The 20,488-nt window shown below is 48.9% G+C and overlaps 1 protein-coding gene across 3 annotated transcripts in view; it reads left to right on the top strand.

Annotated features, from left to right (window-relative positions):
- The window catches only part of LOC121361937 (phosphatidylinositol 3-kinase regulatory subunit gamma), a 76,714-nt gene extending 66,554 nt beyond the window's left edge, over positions 1 to 10,160 (top strand). For all 3 annotated transcript variants that reach the window (XM_041483038.1, XM_041483039.1, XM_041483040.1), the window contains 4 exons: positions 193 to 369; positions 833 to 907; positions 1,220 to 1,390; positions 2,808 to 10,160. In XM_041483038.1, the coding sequence (XP_041338972.1) occupies positions 193 to 369; positions 833 to 907; positions 1,220 to 1,390; positions 2,808 to 3,009 (625 nt within the window). In that variant the 3' untranslated portion in view covers positions 3,010 to 10,160. The remainder of the gene's footprint in view (positions 1 to 192; positions 370 to 832; positions 908 to 1,219; positions 1,391 to 2,807) is intronic.
- The last annotated feature ends 10,328 nt before the right edge of the window (positions 10,161 to 20,488 follow it).

Below are 20,488 nucleotides of genomic sequence, written 5' to 3'. Positions count from 1 at the left end.
GGTAATCTGAAGGTTGCAGGCCCTCTGGCAAGAGGTCTCTCCTTCACTCATACAGTAATTTGCATGTAAGGCTGAGGTGGTCAAAGGGAGGAGTTGCTGTTATGGTAGTTCTGTGATACTCTTCTGTAAGTGTTACCAATAGGTTCAGTCCTTCTGGGCTGGTTTGACCTCTTTTCTCATACTCATTTACAGGATAATGATGAACTACGAAAAATTAAAATCACGCCTGGGTGAGATCCATGACAGTAAAATGCGCCTGGAACAAGACTTGAAGAAACAAGCTCTGGACAACAGGGAGACTGATAAGAAAATGAACAGCATCAAGCCTGACCTAATTCAGCTCCGCAAAATCAGAGATCAGTATCTTGTGTAAGTAAGCCTGACCCATACCTCAGAATAGTGTCTCTGATGAATCTGATTAATGGCTGTTTCCATCAGGATAATGAGAGTTTCATTTTCTTTTCATAACCAAGGTTCTGTTGGTGTTAAGGTGCTACAGTCTGGCAGGGGATGTCTGAGAGCTGGTTGGTCTCTTCGCCACTTCATTATTTGAAGAGCCAGCCACAACTAGGTGCACAATCTGCAGCTCCTGTAAATAAAGAATTTAAGAAAAATGAGTTATAAACAAAACCTGTGGTTGCTAATGCAACAGATGGTAGTACTTTTTTTCTGTTGTGTTGCTTATAGCCACACTTGATTTCACCACCATTATCCAGCTCCTAATGTCCCTGGGCTGGACACAGACTGTTTCTCCTGTGTTTGAGCTTCAGCTTGTTCACTAAGAAAACCCATACATGTGCTCTAATGTATTAATGTTTTCTTCTTCTGGCAGATGGCTCAATCACAAGGGGGTGAGACAGAAGCGAATAAATGACTGGCTGGGGATCAAAAATGAAAATATTGATGAGTAAGTGTCACTATACATATGATTTTATTGAGAAGTGTTCCATTAGTATTTTTTTTCCTTGTGGGGTTGGTAACAAAAGCCACCAGTTTCTCAATAAAGGACTGGAGTCATGTGATGTCGTGTGAGGCAGCAACTCTGCTGAAACATGTAGGATTAAAATTAAGATCTAGGTGGAAGCCTTTAATATATGTTCGTTAGGAGCCCGACCTCCCAGTTTGGGCAATTCTGGTATTTCTTTGTATGATTTCTGTGAAAATAGTTCTGCTTATTAACTCCTTTACTGATCATTGGTTAACAAATGTATCCTCTCAGCACATACTTTGTGAACGAAGAAGATGAAAACCTGCCGCATCATGATGAGAAAACTTGGTTTGTTGGGGATCTCAACCGTGTCCAAGCGGAAGACTTGCTCTGTGGGAAACCTGACGGAGCATTTTTAATTCGCGAGAGTAGCAAGAAAGGATGTTATGCTTGTTCTGTGGTGTAAGTCTGTTTTCCTTTTTGTTCTAACTACTCAATTCATAAATCTCTACCAAAGCTCTTTATTTTGGAGAACAAAAGCCAGGCCTAGCTTAGGCCTACCCTTTGGAATGTGTTGCATGTTTGCAGGAAGACCGGCATGGTAAAAGCTTTGTAACAAAAATGTGCTTTGAATGTGCAATAACTGTAGTCCTGCAGGCTCTGCAGTTCCCACAGTAGTTAGTACAAAATTCTGAAGTATCCCAACTTGAAGCTCTGTAGTAAGGGCCTAAGTTAGGGCCTAATTCTCCTACATTCTTCTCTGCTAAGGGGCACATGGGAAGAAGTAAAGCAGGGCTGTAAAGGTGTGGCATCCTCCATTCTCATTTTCAGACATGCCCAACTCTAGATCTTTTTCTTGTGTGTGTAAGGTAATGGTGATGCTTCAGAGGATTATTTGTTAGCAGTAGCTTTGATGACATTCCCACAGCCTTGCATTGATTTCTTGTATTTCACTTCATTTTATGCTGGTGTAATGAAGGTCAGAAATACTCCAGCTCCATTATCTAAAAATCCTTCAAGCCTGTCCTGGAGTCCAAAATGGCTTTTACTGATTTATTTCATATGAGGTTAATTGCTTCTGAGCACAAGCCTGAGAAATGAATATATGAAGGTTTAGCACCTCAAGGTAACTGAAGACTGTAGTATCTGCTGTGTTTCCTGTTCTGTTCATTGCAGTCACTCAAGTGTTGGATTCATCAGAGGCTTTTGTTTGGTTGGGATCATGCTACAGGCTTGCAAAGGGGTGGCACAAAGTAACCTGTTCCTACATGTGACTGGGATTGTAACAGGCTCCAGTACAAGGATTACATAATACCTGATCTTTCTGGCAGATAAATTTTTCTAGCTGCTTTGGAATTGCTGTGCTCCGGTAGCTGCTCTGCCAAGTTAGAGACTTGGTCGCTACGGCTTCAGAAAATGAATCAGCTTGAACCTGTCCCATGCTTAGCATGGAAGGTTAGCCCCTGTGTTTCATGGAATACTTTGTAGGTCCTGATCATTTGTGGGTTTTGGTTTCTTTGCTTAGTGGAAGGGTTTCTAGGTGAGTTGAGCCCAAAGTCAGTGCTGACTTTGGGTGTTTATCTTCCTGGTTCAGTTATTGACTTTTTCCCAAGGACCATTTGGAGAACAATGCAGTAGGGAATTGTACTGCTGGGATGGAAGAGCCCTCTTATGTGGATTATTATGCAAGAGTGTTTAATCACATGCCCTGAAGCCCTGTTTCTTCACAGACTATATTAATCTCCTCCACTTGCATCTTCTGGGTCTTCCATTATGTAATCTAGTGACTGGCAGAGATGCTGCATTAGTTAATTGTTAATAGACTGTCACTTTGGGTTTGTCCTTTTATGTTAAGCTCTTCTCTTTCCTTTCCTTACAGAGCTGATGGAGAGGTGAAACACTGTGTGATCTACAGCACTCCAAGAGGTTATGGGTTTGCAGAACCGTACAACCTGTACAGCACACTTAAGGATTTGGTTCTTCATTACCAGCAGACATCCCTTGTCCAACACAATGATTCCCTAAATGTCAGGCTTGCCTATCCTGTCTACGCACAGATGCCCCCCTCTCTCTGCAGGTAAATTTTGGGGAGGAGGAAAGCGTTGGCTTATCTTGGATTTTTTTCTACAATTTTTATTAGAACTCGGAGGGCATTCTTTCTCCTTAGACTGCTTGTTTTGCACAAGAAGTGATTCTGTGAATGTGAATCAAAAAGAGGCCTAGCAGCAACAAGACGACAACTTGGGTGTAGGTGTCCTGGTGCTACCTTAAAAGCTCAGCTGTGCTTTTACACTGATACTTTTGTTTCCTTATGAGGGGAATAAACTCAACGCAACACATATGAAAATATTGGAAGCAGAGCATCATTTTATGGAGATGATTTTTTGCCAGGCACCTTCAGTGGAACTTCTGATTGGATTTTGTTTTCTCTTGTTCTAGTAGACACAATTTGAAGCCTCTACCTGAGGCACTGGTAATGTCTTTCAGTCTTAAACTCCCAAAAAACTAGGGGGAAACTCTGCCACAGCAATTCTTCTCTGCTAATTTTAGCAGCTTCACTGCGATTCAGCCGGACTTCCAAAAGAGGGCTTGTCTTGAGGTAGCATGGAATTTGGTGAGAGAAGACCAAAGGAATTATGGGAAAGCTTCAGGTTTTTATTTAAATGGAAAAATGCTTGTAAAAGGAAAGTTGCTTTATTTTTTTGCCAACAGTAACAAAGTTTTGGTTTCAATGGCACTACAGGTCTTCGCTTAAAGGAAACATAACCAAACTGAACATGCCAAAACTTTGTTCGTTGCTAGATCGAGCACTTACAGGGGAGATTGCATTAGCATCCGCACATACTTTCTGCACCAAAACTTGAAACAAATAAAAGGAAAAGCTAAACATTGTCTGGCTTCAAAACAGTAGATTTGTCTGATCTGATGTAATTGTTCACTCTCTTCTTTCTTCACCCCCTCTCCCTCCTGTTCCTCAGCTTGGGATTCTGTTTCCAGAGTTTTAATGATACTGTGCTTCAGAATGTAAACCAGAATGAAGCTTGCACTGACCTGCTGCAGGTCTCTTGCTGAACAGTGACAGACTCTTGTAACTCTTGATTTTGGTACAGAAGAGGTTGGTGTAATCAAATGCTCCTGGATGGCTTATTGTACCCAATTCTTTGGTGTGGTATAGTTACTCCCAGTTGTAAGAAGTGAGCGTGCTAATCCTAGATCTCCTCTGATTTGTTCTTTGCAAGCTGGGTTCTGAACTCTCACACCACTGCAGCCAAGCAAGATTTTACTCTGGTATAATCTAAATTCCCTTGTAGTTATTTTAAACAGGATGCAAAACACAGGAAGGGATGACAGCCATACTCCTCAGTTACTGGATGTCTGGTACCATCCTCTGGCAAGGGCTGCTGTCAAATACTGGAGTGGGTAGTCCTGGGCTTCATCAACTACAGCAATCATCAAATAAATCCCCTCCCTGGAAAGTGTACAAAGCAGCTTATTTCCATTCCTTAAGCTTCTAAAATGAAAAAGAGCTAAGTTTGGCAAACTGAACCACTTGGCATCAAAGCACAACTGGCAAAGTAATTGTTCAGCATGCAACCTTGAAAGTTACTTTTGTTCCCATTACTGGAAGCGTTTCCCTTGCAATGCACCCATTGTGCAGGACAGGAAGCAGACAGTCATGCAGGTCTGAGAATGCTGGAGACCCATTTGTGACCCTGGGGCTGATTTCCTGTTCAAATGGCTTTTTTCTGTAACGCCTGGGCAGTAGTGCCAGGCTTGTTGATGTATATTGTTTACACTAGAAGTATTATTTCACTGAATGTCTTGAATTCGCAAGTAGGGAAGTGACAAGGCTGGAGCACTGACAGCCATTGCAGGAAGGGTAGTCTGGTTGCCTGGCATGCCAAGACATTTTTTATTTTGCACTAATGACCCTGACACATCCCAGATACTTCCTAATTGGCCAGAGTGCAATCTTCAGGCAAGGAATTCTGTAGATGCCACTTTTCTCATTTAAATGATACCATACAAAGCTTAACCAAAACTCAAAACTGTGTGAGAGAAGAATAAAATTCACATAAGCTGCTGTGTCAAAATGAACCACATCTATTTGTGTGTCCCTTCTACTTCCCCAGGAAAAAAGGAAAAATGAGACATAGCTTTTGCTGTTAGTGGAAGTCTTGAATTGTTTCCTCAGTGGTCTGTGGACATGGAATTTTTTCTTGGCTAATTTGCAGTTCTAATCTGGTAGCTGTACAGGTGCCATTCTCACACCTTTCAGGCATCTAGCATTCCCTTGATGCTGGGCTGAGACCAAATGCTCAATGAAAGAAATCAGTTCAAAGGCACAAATGATAGCCAGGTGCCTCATGCCTGTAGAAAAACCTGTGTGAGAGGAGTGTCTGATTTTTCCCTGCCCTTGTGATCTCTCTGCACTCTCTTACTGACAGTGTTAACATTTGAGGCTGATGAGACCTGTATTTCTGATCCCTGCTTTTGTAACAGAGGTAACCTGTCCAGAGTGTTTCATATCTGCCCCAATTTCAGGTCTGCCCCAATTTCAGGTAGGGCTCAGATTTGTTTTAAACAGGTACAGATCTACTTCCAGGCTCATAAATCCTGGCACACCCTCGCAGTCCTGACAGCAGCAGGATAGCAGAGCAGGGCTGTCTGAAGTCTCCCTGTAGTGGAATCTGATTGATCCTGTGAGGTCTGGTCCAGGCTCCAGCCCTGGCTCTGCCAAGGTAAATACAGTGTAATTCCATTAGCATCTGTGAAGGTAGCTTGGCTTTATCGTGGTGTGAGTGAGTTGGGACTCTTGGCCCTTTGCTCCCTGAGCTCTTTTACTGATCACAGGTGATATATTTGCTGTGAATGATGGAGCCAGAGCCAATAAGCCATCCTGAAGTGTTGTTTGAAGTTCTGTTTTGCCCAAACTTTCAGAGCAGGGCTATGGGCAGAGCAAGCCTGCATTCCTTGTACTGGCTCCATTACTCTGAGCAGTCTCCTGAGGCTGTTTTGCCACTGTCTCTCCCTGTGTGTGGTTTAGGCACCTGAAGTCCCAGCTGCTGCCACAGTTCCCCATTGACTCGCACGTGCTATTGCACAGATTCTTTCTGCAGCTATTTTGCACTCACAGAGAAAATGAAAATTGTTATAAAACCAACTGACACATGTAGCTGGTGTGATCTATGGGGCAAGGGCTTGGTCCTGCACCTCTCATTGTGCTCAGCCTAATTCTGTTTGCTCAGTAGCATTAGACCTGTGAGAGAACCCACAGCTTCCAGGAGCTGCTCTACACTTGCATGACTGAGAAATCAGAAATGGGCCTGTGAGGTGCAGGATTACACCCCAGGATGAAAAGCAGCTGTTAAGCCTGAAACAAATACAGGAAATGTGAACAAAGAGGCAAAACAAAGAAACTCAAGTTCTTTTAAAACAGTAAGATGTGAGAAGGTTTTAATTTTAAGAGTCAGAACATCAGGAGGAAAGGGGGAAGTAGCCTCACTGTCGTAGCAGCCATCTGGTACCAGGCTGCAGTTAAAGGAACATTGATCTCACTGACCCATATTGTATTAAATATATATGTAGAGTTGAATAAATAACTTTTGCACAGTGTTAAATGGGGGAGGGGGGAGGGGATGTTGAAACTCGAATATGCACAGTTTCTTCTAATCTGTTTTGAAGTATATTTGCAGGGAATTAGGGGTGTTTCAGTATTTTGTATTGGTATGGATGGAAATCAGGTCTGCTTCCACAGTTGCCATTGGCCCCATTGTATCAGCCACGAGTGCCATGTTTTTGAAGTTAGTAAGTTACAAATATTTTCCCACTAGTTTGTTTGTTGATTACAAGTACTCTGAGCATGGGAAGAACCAGCCTAGAAACAAGAAGGATATCCCAGCAGATGCTTCACTAGTGTGTGAAGCAGTAATGTGCAATTGTCCACCTTCTGATACTGGAGTGCTCTAGTTTTGGGGGTTGTCTTTGGGTTTTTATTTCATTCTCATCAGCAGTGAAGTGAGTTGCTGCTTCGCACCACTGGTAGTTGCAATCTAGAGTTATATCCAGTATAGCCCTTTTTCTTATGCCAAAAATAAAATGCTCTTTCCACACTCATCTCTCTTGAGGTGGCAGATGTCCAAGAAGTTTTCCATTTAATGTGATGGGCCTGATTCTTTTCTCGCTGACACTAGTGTTAGCAAGACTTCCACAACCAAAAGCCATTCCCAGGAAAAAAACTTGCATTTAATCACAGCTGGATTCTAGTCACAGCAGGGTAAAATCAAAGTTTTTTCCCCTGCAAAGCCAGGCAACTGTGATGGGACTGTGGAAATGAGTGTTGACACTTAGTGCTGTTTTGGGGAGGACAGGAGAAGGATGAGGGTCTTGGTTGCCCCAAATCCTGGGCTCTCTGCAGGCTTAGGTGGCACCATGTCTGTAACTGAACGCTGTGGCTGTTTAAAACAGCAGAATTGCTATAGGAGTGTCACACTTTAAGTTTGGAAAAGCCCCTTATTTGGTACTTGAACAATCTCGCTTCTGTTTTTGAATGTCTGTTTATTTTTTTATTTTTTGTTACACTAACAGGGAATAAAAATCTGAAATGTTAGTGAGTCTTGTATGCTTGCTGCATTGTGCAGACATGAAACAGGTACTGCTTGTGGATCAGGAGGGGTAAGAGACAGACAGGTTCAAAATGCAGTTTTACAAAGCACTATGATGGGTTTGGGGTTGTTTTGTTTAGACCATGTTTAAAATCAAGTTTCCTTATGTGTAGTTTCCTTATGGTTGATTTGCAGTCTCTGCTTCTGCAATAGCAAAATCAAAATAACATTCCCGAAGAACAGTAATGCTGTGAGGGGAGGGGGTCAGGCTTGCTCAAATCCAGCATTCAGAGCAAGTAGCTTTAGTGGAGAGGAAGGATCAGCACCCTAAAGCATCCCTCTGGTTGTAGTTTGATGAAGCAGGAGACAGACCATGAACCAGAAACCTCTGCCTGGAACCTTGAAATAAGGAGATGCCAGAGCAGACCCTTCCCTTTGGAATAACCAGTTCTACTCTCCTTAAATGCACATGCAGGAGAGGTTTAGGGAATTGGTACAAGTCCTTGAGGAGCTGCTGCCCTTTCTGTATGGGAAGGGAACTTGCACTGCTGATCCCCTTGTTTCCCTTGGCACTGGGAGAAGGGAAGGACCAGCCCAAAGAAGTGCTGGCCTGTTCCTCGGGAGGCTGGGCCAGTTCAGCCCTGCGTGAGCAGCAGCTTTGGACAGGGTTACGTGAAGTTTGGCCAACATTTTTGTGAATCTTGCATTCTGTGGGCAGAAATACTTTCCACTGAATTGGGGGGGGAAAAAAAAATCTCTCTTGAAATCTTTTCAGTTCCTTCCTGTTTGTTCAAAGGGGCAGATTGGGAGCTTTAGCTTGTTAACTGTTTAGATGATGACAGCACTTGAAGTGCTGGTCTTTAGGGCTGGCTCCATACAATTAATGCAGAATTTGCATTTTTAAATTGCTATTGGCATAGACTCACCTTATTTTATGACTCGACTCGCCATTTGTTCTAAAGTTTGCCTTTAAAAAATGTAATACGAGCTTCAGAGGCAAGGGGAGAAAAAGTGAGACAGGCCCTTTTTGGTAAAAAACCCCCACTTTCTTGATCAACCTGTATTAGAGAAAGCAGCTTTAATTTGGTGCCCCCTCCACCACCTTCCCTTGGGATTGCTTCTGTGAGATTGGCATTGGCAAATGAGGGGAGGGACATTCCCCCTGTGTCCAGCAGCGCCGCTCCCATGCACTCTCCAAGTGCTTGTAGCAAGAGGCTCGGGATCGTTTGGAGAAAGTTACTGCATCCAAAGACAAAAGAAAAGGTCTCTAAGGGTGACTGTCACCCCCAGCAGGGCTTGTAGGATGCTGGGGCCAGCCCCGAGCTGCCCCCAGGTCTCTGTTGGCTGCAGGGGGGCTCACCTTCAGCCAGCTGGGTCGGGGTTTGAATCTGTTTTGTTTTCGTGAGTGACTTCTACATCCAGCAAAGATCTGTTTGATGAAAACCTGTTAATTTTGTATATCTGGCTGTTTATTGCACCATGGGATTGTAATGGTCTGCATCATCCGTGTGTGTGTGCGCGTGCGTGTGTGTGTATATGTACTGTATGTATATAGATATATGTAAAATATATTCACGTACACATTTATATGCATTAGCTGTAAGTGGCACTGCCCCTTAAAAATAAAACAAAACTCACTGTTAGCACATTCTGCCACGTGTTTAGGCAGAATTGGGTTGGTTTTTTGTCAAACGAAAAGGAGTTTATTGTATTCATCTTGCATATGTGCTTCTGAAATGCTGAACTCTGGATTTCCTCGGGGGGGTTGCTACTATATTTGTATACAGAGTTGATTTGGGGTGTTATTTACTCTGGGACAAAGCATTCAACTGTGTCCCAAGCAAAGGCTTAGCAAAAGAAGCCCCTCTTGCTCTCCTGTGAGATGCAGTGATTGTTTGCACGTTCCAGTGGCCCCTCAGTGCCCCCTGTCCAGAGCTGATGTGCAATGGGTGGTGTTGGTGCGTGTCCCTTTGTGAGTGGACTCTTTGTACAAGGTGTGGTTCAATGTAAAGCATGAGTGGGTGTTTGATCTTGTGTCGAGGGCTGAAATAACAGCACACTCCTTTGTACAACCTTTGCATCAATGTTTCTGCTTTTCTTTGACTTCTTTTTTCTTTAAGGGAAACTGCATCTGTTAAGAACCTGCTTCTCCAGAAGCTATTGAATTATTTTGTTTTCCAGATGAATTCCAGCATGTAACTTTGGTACTCTTGTTTGTTATTTGTGTAAAATCTGTTCTTCTGTCGTTTATGGTGTAGTCGGGGAGGGGGGTGGGGGGAAGAAAAGAAATAAAAAAGGAATTCATGTAGTTTAACTTTTAAAGAAAAGAAACAAACTGCTTCATAAGGAAACCAAGTGTATGTTAGTGTTTTCTGACAAGTCATCCTGTAGTTTCTAGCTCAGTAATGCAACACTGTACTTGTCACCGGGTGTGTTACAATTTTGCTGTACTTTCTTTTACTAGATGGTTGGGCTTTTAAATCCCAGACACTAAGCATCCTGGGCCTACTTGCTCTAGATCAAAAAAAAAATGCAATAAAAAAAAATTGCAATAAAGCACATTGACATGTAATGTTTTAGAAGGATGTACTGACAGCTGTTTCTAATAAATTCCGAACTGCAGCGTGGTTGGGCTGCCTTGGTGTAGCTGTGTCTGTCTCCCAGCCGAGGCCATGGGCATCATCTTTAACAGAAGCTTTAAAAAAAAAGACTTGCAGAGGCCTGATTTCCTCTAGGCTGGAGAGAAAGCCCCTCCTGGGGCTGGGAGGAGGGAGGAATACACGTAGCACACGTGCGCTCCTTAATGGAGCCTTCCCTGCGTTCCTTTCACAGCGTCTTCCGAGGGAGCAGGAGCCATCAGCAGTGTTCCTGCATGGCTCACTGCTTCCTCTGCCAGCAAGGAAAACCACGTTTGGTGATGCCACTGTTGCTGCTGGGGGGAGAGGAGGGGATGAACCACTTGAGCAGATTTAGGAAAGGCTCAGCTGCATCCACTCACCTAGATTTTGCAGGTGTTTGGGAAATCACTGTTTGCTTTCCCAATTCCTTCATGAGCACCAGGCATTGGAACCGCTGAAAAATCAGTGAGTTTGGGGATGGTGTTGCTGAACCTCTTTCATTACAAACACAGGTGATGGCAGGAGGGCAGACCTGGGGGGATGTAGTGCCCCTTAAACTTGGCAGTTAGATGGGATGCCAGCCTAGCATCCTCAGAAATTTAGGGGCAGTGGCTGTGGCTGTGTGTGGCTTGGTGTTTTTGGAGCCATGAGTCGACCTTTTTGCAGACTAACGAGCAACATTTTTCCAACCTCCTGAGTCAACCATTTTTAAAAAAATTGCTGCATCAGCATTTTTCACAGGGCTGTGAAAGCCTTTTCAGCTGCTGAGTCAGCATTCCCTCCATCACCCGCACCAGAGGCCCCTCCACCAGCAGGCAGGGAGCACCCAGCTGGGCACAAAAGTCCTGATCAAGGTGCAGGGGAGCTGGGAGGACCCAAATGGTGCATTGATGGGCTCACTCAGGCATCTGTCTTTATATCCAACAAGGAGCTCACCCCATGTTGCAGCACCTCGGGGTGCTCCCTGCTGTCTTGCCCACAGCACTGGAGGGATGCAGCCCCTTGGAAACATCACCTGGACCAGCAGCAGCCACGTGGTACCCGAGGGATGAGCCATGGGCTCTGTGGGCCAGTGTTCACTGCATTGGCACCCCCAGGCAAGAGGAGAGCAGTGGGGAAACAGCAAGGAACTGAGAGGACTCTGCAAGGTGCTCCAGGGGCCTGGCTCTTTTTTTATTACTATTTAATTTATTTCTTTTTAATAAGGGCTAATGAGGTAGAATTGCAGGAAAGATGTAAGTCACTAATTGGCAAATAGTTTTTCAGGGCTTTGCCAGGCTGTTCGTTGTGTTATGAAAACATCACAGCCAGAGCCGGCATAGGAAATTTCCAAGCGGCCTTGCTGACTGGATGGAAAGAAAAACACCTCCCAGCTCAGATGTCTCCTCAGAGAAAGGGCAGATCCCGGGGATTTTTCCATCCTCAGCAGTTCCACAGAGCTTCCTGCAAGTCCCCTGGGTTTCTCTCCACTCACACACAGGACCCTTCCCAGGGGCAGCCAATGGCTTGGCACCCCCAGGTGTGGAACCGTAGGGCAGGGCTGCAGAATGGATGGACAGAAGTTCCCAGGCTGCTTTCTTGGGATCTCTCTTCCCCACCCCACCCCTCCCCTGCATGAAGGAACCCACTGTAGTGGGAGATTCATGTGAGGATCTTGCCCATGGGAAATAAATCTGTCAGGAAAATCCCAAACACCTCCAAAAGCCCATCCTCCCCTAGCTATAATGCCTTGATGTAAGGGATCAGGGTTTGGTTTGAAACCTGGAGCTTCCAAGGTTTCAAACCAAGCTGCTCCACTTTTCCTCCTTGGTTTCATCTCTCAAAACAGACTTATTTTAGTCTAATAGTTTAGTTTAACAGACACTGTGTTGCTGGGCAGCAGGAGCAACACAACCACAGCCACAGCTCCGAGTACCACAGTCATCAGTAAAGGGCAGGGTGGTGAGTGTGCTGCACAGCACCTTGAGCAGCCCAAAATCCATGAGGGATGTGGTTGCTTGTCCCCTCCTTCCCACTGCAACGTGCACAGCTGGAATGTGGGGTCCGTCAGGTGCCTCTGCCAGGAATGAAGCACCTGAGCCTGGAAATGCAGTCGGGGCAGCTGCTTCTCACACCAGTCCCACTGGGTTTGGGGTTGGGTGAATGCAAAGGTACCCAAGATAGAGGGAGCTGCCTGAATTCCACAATTCATCCCTGTGAGACATGAGAGGCAGCATTTCCCTCCTTGGAGCATCAAGTCCAAGCTTGGAGCAGCAGTCAGCAGCTTTCAAATGAACTGGTGGATTAGGGTTGGCCAGAGACCCAGAATCCCCATTTCATGGGAAATCTCATTGTCTTGCTTGTCAGGTTTCATCCAAATTGGAAAAAAATGGTAATATACAAAATTTGACTCTGGAAAATACTTTCAAGGGGGGGAAAAACATCCCACACTGATTTTTGTTGAGCTGGCACAGTCCCACACCAGCATTAACCTTTCTATATTCATGTTATCCGTGAGCCCAGAAGGGTTGGAAGGACAGAGGCTTCACTCTGACCAACATAATCCACTTCTCTGGCTACTATTTTCTCCACATTTAATCTTGACTGTTATTTTCATCAAATCTGTTCTTTGTGATGGCAAATCTTTCTCGCCAAGATCTAATTGACTTTGAAGAGAAGTGATGGGTAAGGGACAAAATGCCACGGCACCCTCTGCATGATGTCTCTGTGCTCCCTGGGCAGAAGGTAGAGGAAAAGAAAAAGGCTGCAGAGCACCAGCCTGGGTTGCTGCCCACTCTCCTGCCTCCAAACCCATCCTTGGTGGTGGTGGTGGCTCCTGGCAAAATCCTTGGCCACCTCTGCCCAGTTACTGGTGCATTTCAGGGCAAAACCCAGTGCGGGTTCTCCCAGGCTCCAGCTCTCCTGTGCACAGCCACCTGCCCAGAGCGCTTCCCTGCCCTGGCCCCACCAGACCCAAGCCATCTGCCCCAGATGAGGAGCAAAGCCTTGACCTCTCCCTTGGAGCAGGAGGAGGCAGCTCCTCACGTCCAGCTGGCTCAACCTCCCAGTCCTGATGCAGACTAGAGCAACTCAGGGTCTGGTTCCCAGAAGAGGGATAAGGAGCAGGAAAAGGAGCACGAGCTGTCACAAGGCCTCGGGGGCGAGCAAAGGCATGTCCCATGGTGGAGCATCTTCAGGCAGATGAGGATGCCAGGAGGGCAGGGGCCAGGGTGTGCCCCTCCATTCCAAAATCCTTGCCCTGTGCTCCTGCATGGGCTTCTGGGCAAGATCCCAGCTTTCCCAGCTGCTGCCCCAGGTCTGTGCCCAGGAGAAGCACTCGATAGTCACAAGCCTGCTTCAAGCAGATCTGTGGCTGGAGCATTTCCCAAACTTTCCCTTTGCTGACACTTTCAAGGGAAGGGGCAGGATGGGCGCGCTGAGAGCAGAGCCAGCCGCCCTGGGCAGGTGCTGTGCACGCTCCCGCGGCCGCCCTGCCAAAGGAAACACAAACATCCTACCCAAAGAAAGCACTTTTCATCGGCAGCACAAGTTCCCATTTTTGCACAGGGCTGGTCTGTTCCGGGCAGCTTTCCCCACCACGCTGAGCAAGGGCCTGGCCGAGCTTTCCGGGCTGGGCTCTGGCCAGAGCCGCCCTTCCTGCCCCACGTTAGAGCCACAGAAACCAGGCACCGTGACCACCTCCGGCACCTGGAGAGGGTTTAGGCTGCCCTGGTGTGAGACACCTCAGAGCTAAAGGGGCTAAGTCAGCCTCAGAGTCCCTCCCGCACTTGAGATGTGGCATTTGGGGATGTAGGACCTGGGGACTGGAGACCTAGAGGATGTGGGACCTTGCTTCTCCTTACTTCTGGCAAAGGGAATTTTGGCAAACCCGACTGTCCCAGCACTGCAGACAGAGGTGGTGAGGCCCCATAACCTAGAAGGAGCTGTGGAAGGGAAATTCCAGTGTCATGTAATGATGAAGTTCATCACCAAGCCAGGACAACAAACACAGGTTATTTAAAAAAAAAAAAAAACCTACAAAAATAAAAGGCAAGTGTTAATTTGGCCTAAAGTTTGTGAAGTCCTGAGGAGAATGCAGGATTCAGGGTAGAAGAGGGGGTGAGGAGGAGTGCAAGGGCACTTGGATTTACATCACTCATGGAATAAATAGCTCTGGGTATTTTATACCTGCCCGCAGTGTCGGGTGGGGAGAGGAGCAGCCGGGCTCCTCCTGCTCCTCTGCCCCCATCAAAGCGCTGCTGCTGCAGCAGAGCCCCATCTCACCTGCCCCATGTCACCTGCCCATCTCACCTGCCCATCTCACCTGCCCAGCCACCAGTGGGAGCGAAGTCCACAGCGGGAGAAGCGAGGCTGAGGCCTCAGGAACAAAGCAGCCTTTCACAGCAGCAGCTTGGCCAGAGGAGCCAGGGAATGTTCCTGTCCAAGGGCTCCCAAACGGCTCCCAGCTTTGATCCTGGGCACAGGGCGGGTTGTTGGCGTTTTTTCTTTCCTTCTTTGTGTTGTTCTTTAATTTTTTTCCTTCCTACTTCATGGCGTATTTTTGTGTGTGTCTACATTCTCTAAGAGAGTTTTCTTGCCCCTCTGGGAAGAGAAACCTTCGGCTGGGAGCAAGATGCACATGCTGCACAGCCCTTTCACCTGTCTCCTGATGGAGAAAAATCCCTCCTCCAGGATTCACTGGAGGCACAAGTGTTCATCACCATCATTTTCAGTTCAGACTGAAATTTATCAGACATATTCAATTGTTTTCTGAATATGTCTGATAAATCCCAGCCTCACTCAGGGTGGGAAACTGAACCAGCTCCACAGCTGTGTACATTCCTCCCAAACCACATCCCCTCCAGGTGACTTACTGGTGGCCTTTCAGACTCCTCAGGTGACAGGGACAAGCATTTTCCCTCCTGAGCAGTCCCCAAACGTGCTGGCTTCCAACCAGTTCTCCTGTCACCTGTCTAAAGCCTGCTCCCCCACCCCAAATGCAGAGGGAGGGGATGCAGCAGCTCACCTTCCCCAGCTGAAGCCGTGCCCAGCCCAGGGCTCTCCCCTCCTGCAGCACAGGGAATGGTTCCCCACAAGCCCGTTCACTCACACAGTGTGGGGCACACCTGACACCCCTGACAGGGCAGCCCCAGCCTCCCCTGCCCACATCCCAAATACTTTTAGGCAGTTGGAAACATGCCTTTGCTGCTGCCAGCCTTCCAAGCAGGGCTGGGAGGAGACAGATGGGATGGAGAAATTGAGTCAGCCCTGAGAGGTCACTGTGGCAGCCAAAGGAATAAAACCATCCCCCTCCTCTTCCTCCTTCTCCTCTTGCTCCTCATCCTTCTCCTCCTGGTCCCAGCGCCCGCCTTGTGGCGGATGTTGCCTTTGGAGCAGACCCTGTTGCAGCCCAGCTGCCGAAGGAACGCTGTGGTGAGCCCTGTGCGCCCGTGGGCCGTCTGGAATCCATCACTGTCTGTGCACAGGGACGCCAGCCAAGCCCTGCTCCTGCCTGCTGCTGGCAGCTCCTGGCTTTCCAGGGGAGCACCTGTGGGTCCCCCACTTCCCAGCACTGGAATTCAGCTGGAGAACCCGCTGCAGCAGCAGCAGTGACTGGGAAGGGGAGCAGCCCCCCCAGCCCCACGGGAGCCCCAGGCCAGCCCCGTGCTGGGGGAATGGTGCTTTTCTCCTGTGCCAAGGTTTGGGTTGGTATCTCCAAAGTGTGGAGGTGCCATGGAGGCTGTCCCTTGCCAGCCCAATGTGCTGGGCCATGCTACACATCTCTAGGAGGCATTTCCTGGCTCTGCCACTGCATTCCCAGATCCTCAGGAACATCCCTTGTTGAGGCTCAACGCTCTTTGGGTTCATCTCCCTCTCCTTGAACAGCAAATGCCCCATCCAGCAAACAGACCCCAAAGGAGCAAAGGATCATGCCCCAAAGGATCTCTCTGTTCCCATGGGTGCAGCACCTGCCCAAAATGTCCCTGGTGTCCCTTTGTGTTATCTGCACCCCTATCAGGATAAGCTGCTCCTGGAGCTTCACCAACCACAGCACCCTCAGAGGTCTGCAGCAGGGCTGGTGGAGCTCCAGCCTCACTCTCCTGAGAGCAGGAACTGGAGAAGGATGGAGTGGATTGCCCTGAATTTGGGATGTGCCTGCACACACATGTGCATTCCTTCCCCCATGCAAGAAGGCCCCAGCAGGCTGGAAGGAAAAGGAATTCCAGCCCAACTCCAAATGCTATCTCACAGCAGCTCAAGCTGCCAAACCCCAAAGTCCCCCAAAAATTCATATTTGGTCTCCAGCTGGTCCGATTCCTGTCCTGGTGCCAGCACCCGCTGCCCCGGCACAAGGACAGAGAAGCAGGGCTGGAATGTCCCACGAGCAGGAGGGGTTTTCCTGGGTGCTGGATCAGGAGTTCAACATAAAGCAGAAGCTCTCATGGCACTGGCTGCAGGGGCAGCACTGGCCTGACTCCCACAGCTGGAGATTTTCTGGGGAAAATCTGGCTCCCCAAAGAGGGGACAGCAGCCACAGCCCCACAGGTTTCTGCTGGACATTGTTGCATCCAGCTGAACGTTTGGGAAAGAGGCAAAGAGGCAGATGCTCTTCCTTGCCCAAAGTCCTTCATGGCTAAAGCAACCAGGAAAGTAAGCACATGGAAATGCAAGGAATGGGGGGACAGGAAGGGGCACAAGGGGCCCTGCTTCCCTCCTCATGCTCTGAACATGCTCGTGTTCTAACACAGCAGCACAAGTCCCCCTGTCCCAGAGGAGCATCCCCCCTGCTCTGGGAATGTGCACCCCTGAGCAGCCCCATGGACAAAGCTAACAGCTTTGAGCCAACCCTCATTAATGCCAGCTCCAGAATTAAGGAGCTGGCTGCAGCACCCACTCAGCTTCTAAGCAGTCAGGTGAGGCTGGGAGGGAGGCAACAGGAGCCAGTTACTTTTAAGATCACTGGTGAGCAATCAAGCAGGAAAGTGGCCTGAGGTGTCACACCAGCGACCTGGGGCTGGAAATCTTTAAAACCTCATTTTACATTTTAATCTTCTCCTTTTCATCTGCACCAAAACAACCATGGCTGTCAGGGGGTGAGAGGATGAGCACAGGGATCATTTATTGGGGAATGTCACCTTCTGCTGCCAGTGACCTGGGAGGGCAGCACCTTTCCCAGAGACCTTCTCCTGCAGGATTAATAGGAGTGCCCAGAGCAAAGCCCAGCCTTACTCACAGAGCACTGAGACCACATGTCCTCGCTGCCAGCAGCAGGGATGCCTTGGTCATGGCTCTGAGGGAGCCCAAAGGAAGACCCTTCAGGATGTTGCCTCACTGTGCTGCTCACAGAGCCTCCCAGAAGCCAGTTTTGGGGGAAATCCAGCCTTTTAGGAAAGCAGAAGAGCTACTGACCAGAGAAGGGTTTGCAGCCACAGGGCCCATAGGTTTAGCTCATCCCTTCCCGATGGCATCCAGTGCCCTTGCAAGGGGGCAAACCAGGAAGAGTTACTGGTGTGTCTGTATTAGAAATAGAAGAAGATGCTAAACCAGCAGCTGTGGTGCAACTGCAACTTCCAAGGCCCTGAAGAACCACGGATCTCAGTGAAGCTGGGATGGGTTAAATCCTGCCTGACCTGCTGCCCCAGGTGAGCACCAGGGAGAGTCAGTGATGCTCCCGGTGAGATCCGGGGGAGGAGGGAGCTCTCCTAGCCTGACCCCACCGAGTTCAGCCCCAGCCCCGCACAGAGCAGCTCCCCAGGCAGCGCCATGGGAGAGCATCCCTCAGCCAGAGGGATTCCCAGCCCGGGGCATCGCCATTCCTGCCGCACCCCGTCCCCTTCTCGCACAGCTCAGCGCCGGCAGGACCATGTCCCCGCTTCACCCCTGACCCTCCTCACTCTGCTTTAAGCCCTGTGTCGTGTCACCCTCCCACGCAGGGCCATCCCCGGCGCCTCCCCGAGGGTCAGAGGCCGTGAGCCGGCCGGGATGTCCGCGCCCGGGATGCTCCGTGCCCGGGATGCTCCGCAGGGGAGCCCCGTGACGCGGGCGCGGCTCAGCGGGATTAGCGCTTGGGCAGACGGACGTGACTGCGAGGCAGTCGCCTGGTGCTAATTAAAGAAGGGATATATTTAGGCACCCGGTTATCCCCTGCATTTCACTTATTTTTAGCTCCCAGTCTGCCAGGCTGGGGTGGCACATGGGGAAGGGCACGGATGCCAGGCAGGATGGATCCAGCAGGGAGGTCACAGCCGCATGTCCTGGCCAGCACTCAGCCCCTGGGGGGAAGAAATCTCTGCCCAAACTGGCTGCAAAGGAAGAGAAAGATTTGGTTTTTTCCCCAGAAAGGCAGGAAAATGGATTTCGAGGAGCAATAGGAGCATCCCCGCTCAGTCCTTGCCCCAGATCCATCCAGCCTTTGCCACCACCCACACCCCCACATCCAGGAGCTGGAAATGGCCCTTTTTGGAATCACCCAGCAAAAAGCATGGCTGTGCCCAGGGCAGAGGCAGCTCCCTCATTCCCAGAGACCCATCCATCTGCAGTGGCACTGGCCTGGCAGCAATGCCTCTGGTTCCCATCCATACCTTCTTTCTCTCCAGTCCTGCCCCTCAGCACAGCTGGAGTGTGTCCTTGGCACATGGCTGAGCACCCCATCCGCACGGGCCATCAGCAGGTGTGGAGCTTCCTTGGGCCTTAAGTACCCTGAAAAGAGCAGAGAAACAGCAGGAAGGACAGTGCTCAGCACCCCTCCATCCCTCCCGGGCCAGGACAGCCCTTAGTCCCATTTATTTCCCCCTTTGCTTCATCCCCACAAGCTCTCTGGGGTTTTATATTTGGGGGTTTGGGGTTTTTTCCCCCTTTCCAGAGTGAAATATTTATCAGGTCTCTGCTACCCTCCCACCCCCCACCCACCACACCCCCTGGCTGCCCTGCTTCCCTCATGGAGAGGAGGGTGGGGTGTGGGAGAAAATCAAAATAATGGGATAATAAATGATCCAGGGAGTTGAAACCCAGCCGAAAGTCAGGCTGCTCTGGCTGGCCTGGGAGGAGGCTTCCCAGCAGGGAAGGTTTGGTTTGAGGGTATTTTTGGAGCTGGACAGCATCCAGGGGTGGGTGGCCAAATTTCTTCTTAGGTGACCCATCAGATAAAGCCTCTCCCAAAACAATCAGGCTGGGAAGTTTGGACCATTTGTTTGAACTCAACAAATGTGAGATGGAAAAAACCCCCCACCCCAATTTCTTTACTTATTTAAATCCTTTGACTCCAGGAGCACCCTCCAGTCTGTGGAGAGTGGCCAGGGCTGTGTGAGGCTGTGAGCTCCCATCACCTGGGCTGCAGCTCGCCCTGAGTCCCTGCTGCCCATCAGAATTAGGCAGCCCTTTTGAGCAGGTTTACGATAATCATCAAATAACTCGTTCATTGACAGCGTGTCAGGCTGAGAAGACTGACTGAGCCCTCGTTTGCTGATTGCTAATTAGCTTAACATTCCTAATCCCTCATTAGTGACTATGAAGTAAGCTCTGAAATATGAGGTCAGCCCTAATCAGCGTTTAAAATATAAAGCCCACTGGCACATGAGGAGGCTGGAGAGGGGGTGGCCGCAGGCCAGCCCTGGGTGCCGCCGTGGTCACAGGGAATGAGGCTGCACAGAGCACAGGAAGAGCACAGGAAGAGTTAAACCCTGTGGAGCCACAGGCACCTGCACATCCCCCCAGAGCCCAGCCCCTGCACTCAGTGCCCTGGATCCACACGGGAACAGGCAGCAACGTGGGGTGCAACACTTGAGGGACCCCAGGTTCCTCTCGAGTCCCCAGTGCACCCAGCAGCAATTCCAGCTGTAGCTTCCATTCTGGGCAGACTGTCTATAAAATCACAGAATATTCTGAGCTGGAGAGGATCCACAAGGACCATGAGTCCCATTGTTAAGTGAATGGCCCACACAGGGATCAAACCCATCAGCTCCATGCTCTGACCAACAGTGTACCTGGGCAGGATGCTCTGGCTTTCTCCCCAGTTCCCACCTTCAAGATTCCAGGTGCATTGCAGGCAGCCAGGCTGCTGGTGGTGGGGCTTTCCCCAGAGACTCACCCCCACCCTCTGATCCTGGGGGAAGGAGTGAAATCTCAGCACTGGCAAGCAAGCACCAAAGTGTGCTGGGCTGCCACTTCCATGCCATCATTTGGGAGGAAAAAATGGCCCTTCGTTGTTGTGGCTTAATCCTCTGGAAGAATAAACTGTTGTGGGCTGAGAATTACTTATTCCTTGCTGGGGAAGCCTCTACAGGAGGGCTGCGGACATTAAAATAACCCTAATTAAACTCCAGCTAGCGAGCCTTGAAAAAGGAGAAAAATATCTCTAA

The sequence above is a fragment of the Pyrgilauda ruficollis genome, unplaced genomic scaffold, assembly GCF_017590135.1.
Source record: "Pyrgilauda ruficollis isolate IOZ18807 unplaced genomic scaffold, ASM1759013v1 scaffold6, whole genome shotgun sequence".
Taxonomy (NCBI): domain Eukaryota; kingdom Metazoa; phylum Chordata; class Aves; order Passeriformes; family Passeridae; genus Pyrgilauda; species Pyrgilauda ruficollis.
The sequence above is the reverse complement of the archived record's forward strand: the minus strand, read 5'-3'. Positions and strand labels throughout refer to the sequence as shown.